This window comes from Fragaria vesca, linkage group LG2 (assembly GCF_000184155.1).
Source record: "Fragaria vesca subsp. vesca linkage group LG2, FraVesHawaii_1.0, whole genome shotgun sequence".
Classification (NCBI taxonomy): Eukaryota; Viridiplantae; Streptophyta; class Magnoliopsida; order Rosales; family Rosaceae; genus Fragaria; species Fragaria vesca.
Window position 1 is genome coordinate 3,530,548 of NC_020492.1, and position 9,994 is coordinate 3,540,541.

At 37.5% G+C, this 9,994-nt stretch overlaps 1 protein-coding gene across 1 annotated transcript; it reads left to right on the forward strand.

The window, feature by feature from the left end:
* Positions 1-1,875: 1,875 nt before the first annotated feature.
* Positions 1,876-9,422, forward strand: LOC101307753 (serine carboxypeptidase-like 18-like). The gene is made up of 15 exons (XM_004292064.1): positions 1,876-1,962; positions 4,384-4,505; positions 4,604-4,752; positions 7,034-7,110; positions 7,193-7,318; positions 7,445-7,547; positions 7,730-7,767; positions 7,866-7,967; positions 8,161-8,247; positions 8,340-8,492; positions 8,606-8,677; positions 8,774-8,898; positions 8,990-9,103; positions 9,194-9,248; positions 9,328-9,422. The coding sequence occupies exons 1-15, from the start codon at positions 1,876-1,878 to the stop codon at positions 9,409-9,411; spliced, it is 1,494 nt and encodes a 497-aa protein (XP_004292112.1). The 3' UTR covers positions 9,412-9,422.
* The last annotated feature ends 572 nt before the right edge of the window (positions 9,423-9,994 follow it).

Here is a 9,994-nt window from a genome sequence, read left to right on the forward strand (position 1 = left end):
AATTTTTGGTTTTGTGAATTTTTAGTCATCGGAATCACAATATGTCTACAAATGTTGTATAACTTGTTTAGTAGGTTATACAACTTTGTGAACCAACTCTACATAGGAAGCAAAATTATCAAAAAATATCGTGAAATAAGATGTGTTCAGAATGGTGAAATACGGCTATGGTTCAAAAATCACGTAAATCGGGTAACGTCTCGGTGCCGATAGTAGAGGTCAACCCTATTTACCGTTATTATTCCCTATGGGGAGCCCTATCGTCGGAAGGTAAATGTCTCAAAATTTTTATATAGGCGGTTGCGTCTCATCTACGTGAAAGTTTTTCGTGTGGAAGGTTTGACCAAACTACGTAATATAGAGGGAGATATGAGCGTTTTTCGTGAATTTATAGACTTTAGCCGACGAGACATTAAAAAAAGTTGTCGGCTAAGGTCAAAATTTTTTGGTGGTAAACCAAATTTGGAGGAAAATTTTCAAAGGACTTTAGCCGACTAAAATATTCAAAATCTCGTCGGCTATTGTCAAAAAATTTTCAAAATTTTCAACCAAAATTTTTTGGCGGTCAACCAAAATTTTCAAAAGAGTTTAGCCGACGAAAATAAAGAATTTCGTCTGGTAAAGTTCTTTATATAGGAGTTTTACCGGAGGTGGATGGTAAAAAGTCAGAAAATCAGAAAAAGTTCCAGATTTTCTTTTCGGCCTAGCTCCGCCGTCAAGCAACCTGAGACCGCCACACTTGTCCCAAAAGTTTCGCCGTCGTCTCTACTTTATTGCTGGACAAGTGGTGCATCGAGTGACGCCGCCGTGAGGGATAAATCAAGCTCCAAAACTCCGCCGGTTCGGATTCGGTGTCGATCGAATTTCTCCTTCCTCAGGTCACCATTTGGTGAGTTCTATATATGGATAAGTTGAGTTTGATTGGTACTACATTCCCCTAGAATTTGGTAGCTCGATTCGGTGTGTGTGAGGAGAATCGAATATTTGAAGTTTTTAGGGTATAAAATTGGGGATTTTTATATTTTGATTCAATTGACATGTTTAGGCTTAGAATTGGCTTCGACTTCTTCTAGAAAGTTGTTCGAAATGTTGAGAGGAAAATTCTATCAAATTTTGGTGGTGATTGGAGGTGGCCGAAAGTTTCTGCAGTTTTTTTTTTTTTCAAAAACTAGCAACTTTAGCCGACGATATTTAAATACTACATTCGTCGGCTATAGTATTTTTTAATTTTTTTATAAGGTTTAGCCGACAAATTATGGCATGTTTCGTCAGCTATAGTTATTTTTAAAATTTTTTTTATAAGGTTTAGCCGACGAAACAGATTATATTTCGTCGGCTATACTTATTTTTTTAATTTTTTATTACACACTTTAGCCGACGAATATCTTATTGTTTCATCAGCTAAAGTCTGGGAAAAAAACCGACGACATGTTTTTCGTCGGTTAAAATCATCGCCGACGACATTTTTCAGACGAAATCTTAACCGACGAATTAAGCTAACAGGTAGTGAACCCTTATTAATCAGTTACTGACCTTTAATAATTAGTTACTGATCTCAATAATCATATTACTAACCCCAGTAATGTTACTAACCCAGTAATTAGTTATAAAATAGTTTACTACCTTAATAAAGTATTTTACTACCTTCAATAAAGCATTTTTGTTGTCTTTACTTCCCCATTCTATATTCCACAATCGGTGATGTACCCACTCATTCTTCTCAATCTCCCACAGCAGCGCAAACAACTCATCAACTCCATACACAGCGGCGTAAACAACTCATGAACTCTATAGAACCTCAGATTTCAAGACTCAATTGAATTGAACTCAAAAACCACACAAAATCACAAATACAACCTCATCTTGATTACCTAAATGGTGCTTGGTGCGCTCCATGAGAGCTTGGGTGTTCTTATCGCCGGTGAAATCGTGTTGCCATTGGGATCGTCGACGGCGAGGCAGGTGGTGTGCACGTGCGGCTGGTACTCGGGATGTCCGGGTTTTCGACGATCATCGGGTCTGATATCACAGCGTAGACCGTAGGCGCGCGACGTCGGGAGGTAGGCTCAACTGGAGACCGACTTGTCCTTTTCCGACGACTGCTTGTGCTGCGACTCACCTGGATCCTTCTCGAAGTACACTTGTTTGGAGAGGTGGAGACCGTCGTCGACAGCGTTGGAGGAAGCCAGATTCGAGTCAGATTTGATCGGTGATGGTTTGTCATCGCCGATGATGTTAGAAAGAGGAGAGAGATCTGATCGGATAGTGAGAGAGAGAGAGAGATGAGAGCTTGTGGTTAAAGTTAGGGTGCGGCTATTGCCACCCCACCGAATGTTTTTTCACCCCGTATTTTAATTTTAAACTAAATATTCCAATACTAGCCCCACAATTAAGAATTTTTGTGAAAATATAATATTAAACTAAAATCCAAACAACACCAATTCTCTACATATTTACATTAGGGAAAAAAAAAACAAATCTCTACATTTTTTAAATCATATTTGAGAATCACTTCAATCTTCAACATGGTGGTTATACAGTGTGATATATGGGATTGTTCGTTCTTATTTTAATTTTATTTATGGCTTTAAACATAGTATTTCATATATATATATAATATTCATAATCGTAAAGAAATAACTCAAGAAAGAGATTGAGGAGAACATAGGATGTGGTTTGAGAAGAATGGAGGTATGCGTCAATTATATTGATGAAATATTTGTATATATTTTATCATTTTTGTAATTGTAAGTTAAAAGAAAGAAAATAAAAACTAGATTTTCACAAAATTTTAATGGCAGAATTAGAATTTTAAAGGTAAAAAATTAAACGTGGGATAAACTCAGCATTTAATGGGGTGGAAATAGCCGCACCCTAAAGTTATTCTGGTCTTTTTGTTAAGATTTATTGGAATGAGTTTTGACTTTTTTTATCATTAGATTGGGTCTAACTTTTCTGTTTTTTGTATTTGGACATTTTCCCATTAATTAATCGAATTTTCCAAACGTAATCGGTTCGTTAATGCACAATTAATTGTAGGGTTTGGCTCCTACCGCAGTTCCTTACAGAACTAATAAGTTTTAAGTCATCAATATTTCATATATATGTTACATTTTTCTCATTCAGATACAAAGTCCAGTATATACATTGGGATCGGAAAATATATTTGAGCTGACATATACAACCATAGGCATTAAGGCAAGAACGGTAGGTCATGAGTCATGACTTAACTTCAGTATTCAAAATACTACAATTGCTCGAGCAGAAGTTGATCAAGGCTATTCTTCGTGCAGGGTGCCCGTTACACTGCTACGATCCTGAATAACATCTTTGCTATTATCAGTATAGTACGTACGTAAAGCATAGTTATTTTAGAGTGATTTGCATGTCCTTCGATTCACTAAGAACAAACAAATGTTAATCCTCAAGATTAATAAGTCGATCATTAACTAGTACCCTAGAGTGCATTACGCAATGTCGTCTAATACGCAGAGCTTCCACGCTGCCATGCACAGTGATCAGAGATGGTAGTTGGAAGTTGGAAGTAACTTGGCCGGCTGACCATTAGTTAGACATGCATATTGATCTATCACCAGCTCGATATCAATCATACACACACTGTCACACAAAAACAAAAATGAAAACATAAACAAAATTTCAAAAGAATTAGAAAACTATGGTTGAATTGCGGGCGGTATTAATTTAGGTCCCATATTATTGTATTTTAAACCAAAGGACGAAGATGATGTTCGACCCTACTCGCTAGCAGCTAGCTTGATTGGTTCGCTTATTTAAGATGTATCGATCGATATCGCTCAGCAAAGAGATCAATCACTCAAGCTTGTAGTCTTGAACATTATTAGGTTTCGGAACTCATGTCATCGCGACTGTGTTGTTGCTACAAGCACTTGTTCTAGTCTACCTCTTTCATCCTGTTGCTTCTGGGTTCAACATCACCAGCGTGCTTTCCCGGTGACCTGCGCAGAGTGGATTCTGGGTTCATGCTCTTAACATGCATACTACTTGTATTAATTTGTGTACTCGTAACTCGTAATGTACTAATTAAGAGTTTAAGACACTATTTATAGTACGTAGTCTGATAATGTTGACATTAGCTAGTATAGCAGCAAAGACTTATATACGGCCATGACAAAGTGAACTGTGTATATAAGTAGAAAGGTACAACTAAATTTTCAGCTCCAAAAGAAAAGGGAGGACTGAATGTCGAGTTAACCTAATTGAGAACATCACGAGGTTCACCTAATGTTCTATATATAAAGCCAATGGATAATTGGCCCCATATAAAACGACCACTTATTGCAGAAGAAACTAGACAAAAATATACATATTTATAGAGCAATTTCTGCATATTTGAAAAGGTAGATCATCACAATGTGGCAACAAGTACTTGTTCTGGCAGTTGTTTTTGACATTGTTTCATCAACCTCCATCATCAACACCCTACCGGGCTTCTCCGGCGACCTCCCCTTCAAACTTGAAACTGGGTTCGTATTCGTTTCTTCTACTATCATCTTATACTTTCTCAGTCATACTATCTATATGTAATCGATGGAGATTAATTATAAGTTGATTACGTATATAGGTACGTCGGCGTAGGTGATTTGGATGATGTGCAACTATTCTATTACTTCATTGAATCCGAGGGTAGTCCTGAGTATGATCCTCTTGTGCTTTGGCTTACTGGAGGTCCTGGTTGTTCTGGATTTTCTGCTCTTGTATATGAAAGTATCGGTACGTAATCAATACTAGAATACATGCATGGTCTACTCTCTCTTATGAACATTTTTAAACGATTAAGATGCGGAAAATTATTAGATGTGGGAGCTTTTTTCTCTCTCTTATAAACTTAACACAATTATTTCATATTTGAAATAAAGAAGGTATATAAATTTCACAGAATATATAAATAAAGTGCAAATTATTCTTAATTTCATATAATGTAAGTCCATTATGTGAGTGTCACATTACAATATTGTATGTTATTATTATTATTATTATTTTTGAAGGCAGGCTGGGTACCCACTAGCTAGGTAGTATCACCTATATTATTATTAAGAGAAAGATCGTACAATGAGGGGGTCATATTGCCTCAACCTCGTGAGATATTACAGGCCATCATCTATATATAAGAACATCCTGAATAATATCAGGAGGTTCATCAACCCAAAACTCATCTAAACTCAATGATCTAGCAAGGTGTTTCAGTCTATGCGCCACACCATAAACAAATCGAGATTCTGAAATATACACATCCTCATAATTAACACTATAATAAGCAGAATGACAAACAAGGATTGATGAAAACATAGTTGAAACGAGATTTAGGGCTAGTTTGGGATTGCTTTGACTTTAACAAAAATCTTGTTTTTGATGTACATTTAATACAATTTTTTTGAGGAAAATATCAAGAATTTCATTAAACCGGAAAACAATATTACAACCATGGGAGATATCGGTGATGGACATAATTCCCCATTCACCTCCCTACCCGAAACACCGATATGGGTACTATTGTAACCTAACCTAATCCATAAGTATCGATACATCCTTCCAATCAACCTCAAGAAGAAATAACCCTTTCAAACACTACATGCCAAAATTACCAGCATATATGCACAGGTAACCTCCCAATTACATTAACAGCAAGAACTAACCGACATTAATTTAGCTCCTGGAAATGACACCATAACCATGACTCACCCCACGACACGACTAACGACACCAAACTATCAAAAGAACCCTAAACCCTCGCTCAAAAAGAAGGGACAATAACCAACTAAAAAAACCTATAAAACAAAACCCAAGTACCTAGGCCCAAAAAGAACCTAGGCCCAAACCAACTAGTGGATCTCAATGCTGGCCTCCTAAGATCCGGTCCGAAGACAATTGACAACCTGATGCAGAGCTATGGCCGCGCCGCGCCGTCGACACCTCACCATCGCCCGAGAAGCAACAACGTCCGCAACCCTCCGTACCCATCCCCCTACATCATCACCGGATCGGAACATAATGGTCTGAACCCAAGTCGACAAAGCAACCGGGAAAACCACCTGCTTTGATCTCCCTATCTCACCGCTCCGCCGCACCATCTCACCTCACCACAGGTAAGCCCCGAACCGCCGCTCCAACAGCGACGAGAGGACCTCTCCGTTGATGCAGCGCCGCTCCACAACTCAGATCTGCCAACCACTTCAGAGTCCGCCTCCATGAAAGCCTCGCATCTCAATCCACCGCCATCGCCTACCGGGTTGGGGAGCACCCCCCGGCCACCGCAACGCCCCCCAAGCCACACCGACGAGGCCAGAAGCCAACGCCGGCATATAGGCGCCGCCGGAGAGCGACGAAACCAAAAACCCTAACAACTCTTCCTTCCTATTTTTGCCGATGTACATTTAATACAATTAACTGTGAATTAATTCTTAAAAATATTAGCTGTGAATTAATTACTTTTAAAAGTGTTATCAAAACATAAAATAATATTTTATGTGTTTTGATTGACAGCAGTTTTTAAAAGCATCCTCATAACTACTTTGAAGTATGTTTCCACGTATCTGTAACCTTTTTTTTTTTGTTAAACTGTTTTTCTTTAATTTACTAAACATAATAAAATCTATAAGTTTAGATAAAATGTGATTATTTTAAAAAACGAAGTTGTACTAAACAAAACCTTAGCGTGATTCGGCAATTTTTCTGCTTACGAACCCCATGATATATATTTGTATTTTTTTTTTTTGGTTCACTATGAGAATATAACTAGTGCATAATACATCTGTTAAATCTCATAATCCAAAACCCAAAACCTTTATACTCGCTCACTCATAGATCACCTAGAATACAATATCTCACCTATGAGAATTCTCTTCTGACCATTTTTTTTCTTTCTCACTCTCATGCACAAGTGCACAACCCACAAATTGTTTCTAAATTCATGCCAATAAATTACATAAATAGTTTACCATTGTTGTCTTCAACAATCAAAAGCCATTGATGTGTGTTGAACACTACATTGTAGGTCCACTTTCATTTGACGCTGCAAATTCCACTGGCAACAAGCCACAGTTGAAGTTGAACCCATACTCATGGACAAAGGTCCAGACTCTATATTTCCCTAGCCTCAAACTGGTTGTGTTATGTCTGTGATATTCTGAGCTCAATAACTGAAAGATCTCAGGTGGCCAACATTATATTCTTAGATGCACCTGTGGGCACTGGTTACTCGTATGCAAAAACTTGGGAAGGATACAGCAACATGAGTGACACATTATCAGCTGCAGAGATTTACGAATTTTTCAGAAAGGTGAGTTAAGTTACTGCAGTCACTTATTTCTAGCTAGTTGACTGAAATTATTATGACTTGTCGACTATGGTGGCTGTACTCTTCTCCTTCCTAGCTACATTTTTGTGCTTCAATGTTGTGGTGCAGTGGCTTATGGATCACCCCAAATTCCTCGAAAATCCACTCTATGTTGCCGGAGATTCTTATTCGGGCATTATAGTTCCTATTGTCGTTCAAGAAATATCTGATGGTAATATTTAGTTATTTACACTTTAATTAGTCACCATTAGCTACCAAGAATACACAAGTCCTAGGAAATGCACCATCTCGTACAAAATGCTATTGAATATCTTACTCTTGGGATATTATGATTTATGAGGACAATGTTAGATTTCTGATCAGTTGCGGCTGTTTAACTTTAAACTGCTGTAGGTAACGAAGCCGGACGTCATCCACCGATGAATATCCAAGTAAATTTATGTTTCGATTCCTCCCTTTAGAGTTTAGATATTGAACAATTTATCACTTGTGTGCTTAACAGTTTAGAAGGTTTTCATATTGAATACAGGGATATGTGCTTGGTAATCCAGCAACTGACTTGGATGTCGATGAAAATTATAGAGTGCCATTTGCTTTCAGAAAAGCTCTCATATCAGATGAACTATACCAGGTGCAACACACCAACACCCTTAAATTTGTTTGTTTCTCTAGGTTGGATCATTGTATGTAAAAATTTGATTCTTTGGTAATGATTCTGCGCATTATTGCGTCAAAAGTTCCACTGAGTTTTGTATGTTCTTGCATTCTCTATGATGTCTTCTTACACTACATTTCTAACCATGTGGTTTTCATGCATTTGCAAGTCAATGAAAACAAATTGTAAGGGCGAGTATGTCAATGTGGATCCAAACAATGCGTTATGTGTAGATGATTTAGATCAATACAATGAGGTGAGTGTAAAGAAATTAGCAGTACTGGTTTTGTGCAAGTAGTGTGGGATGGGATCAACAAGTACTGACTTTACATTTGAATATGCGCGCAGTGCATTGCAGAAATAAACACACCCCAAATATTGGAACCTTATTGTACTGTTTCTTCTCCAAATCCATTAGGGTCCGATTGGGAGTCTAGTGATCTGCGTAAGGACTCTGTAAATCTTCTTTCTCTTCCTCAACTTTCCAGGCCATGGTGTCGAGTAAGTCTCTCTCTGCGTACTATTGGTACTAAGATAACATTTTCATTCTGTCTTCGTTGTATTCTAATCAAAGCCTTGCGCAAGTGCTTAACCATATGCCTTGTTTTATGTAGAGCTACATTTACCGTTTCTCTTATATATGGGCAAATGATAAAACGGTTCAAGATGCTCTTCATGTTCGGGAGGTAAGTTAATTTGCAGATTCCAAATTTACAGTAACATCAAGTTCACATTACTAACCTGGATGGTTAATTAATCTTGATTTTAAAATTCACAATCAGGGAAGCATCAAGGACTGGCAGAGATGCAATAAGACCTTATCAGCTTCATATATATCTGATGTTTCTTCTAGTCTCGTTTATCACCAGAACCTCATAAAAAAAGGCTACAGAGTTCTGATATACAGGTGCTTAGAATATATTGCACAACATACATATTGTTCTACCCTAAATTATATATATCCAATCTGCCTCAACCATAAACTTAGCTGTTAACAGTGGTGATCATGACATGGTGATTCCGTATTTGGGTACTGTTGCTTGGATAGAATCTCTAAACCTAACAGTTGACAGTGGATGGAAACCGTGGTTCGTGAATGGACAAATTGCAGGGTACGTTGGTATCTATCCCAGCTTCTCGATCATTTAGTTATCCTAGTATTTCTTGTTCTTTTTTAGTTAAATTTAAGTGTTTTGCTTCAGATACAGAGTGCAGTATACTTATGAAAAATACCAGTTGACGTTTACAACCATAAAGGCAAGAACCATCATGCACTTCAATTTTTCTTGTTAGTTTTCTTGAACGAAAAGCTGACTGCATTTTTCTCTTCAATCAGGGAGGGGGTCATACAGCTCCAGAGTACAGACCTGAAGAATGTCTTGCCATGTTAAGTAGGTGGTTCGCATTCTACCCTCTGTAGTCTGTAAATCTATACTAATTTTAACCTCTTATTGTCAATTCCAATGACAATCTTTTTCATCAACTCATTTGAATGTAAGGAAACTTTTTAAATGTCTATTTAGTACTGACAGGCCGGATCATATCTTGCTATGATCAGTACGTAAATCATAGTAATTTTGGAGTGATTTGTCTTTCACTAAGCAAAAACAAATGTTAATTCTCATGATTAATAAGTTATTAACGATTACCCTAGAGTGCATTAAGCAATGTTGGGTTGGTAAACTCTTTCCTATGTTTTTGTTTGTTCGCCACACACAAGATTTCATTTAGATTCGATGAAAGATCATTCCATGTCGACGTTTTCAGGCATCATTCCATGATGTTTTCGGGCAAATTAACGTCACAAATTTGCTGTCATTGAAACTTTTTTTGTCGTAGCGTTCAGCGGTGACAATGCGAACACCAACTTGAAAAACAATGGATTGATAAACAGCCACCCAGCTGTTGAGATATAAATCCCACATTGGGAATATGAAACTTGCATTTAGATTAATTTATAGGGTTCCACTTGTGTGCCTTAAGGTATGGATACCCAACAAGTT

Excerpts from the sequence above, each read along its gene's own strand:
- LOC101307753 (XM_004292064.1), top strand. The coding sequence starts at position 1,876 with ATGGTGCTTGGTGCGCTCCATGAGAGCTTGGGTGTTCTTATCGCCGGT. Across the intron at positions 1,963-4,383 it reads GATCGTCGACGGCGAGGCAG|ATCATCACAATGTGGCAACA; the intron begins GTGGTGTGCACG and ends TTGAAAAGGTAG. Across the intron at positions 9,249-9,327 it reads TGACGTTTACAACCATAAAG|GGAGGGGGTCATACAGCTCC; the intron begins GCAAGAACCATC and ends CTCTTCAATCAG.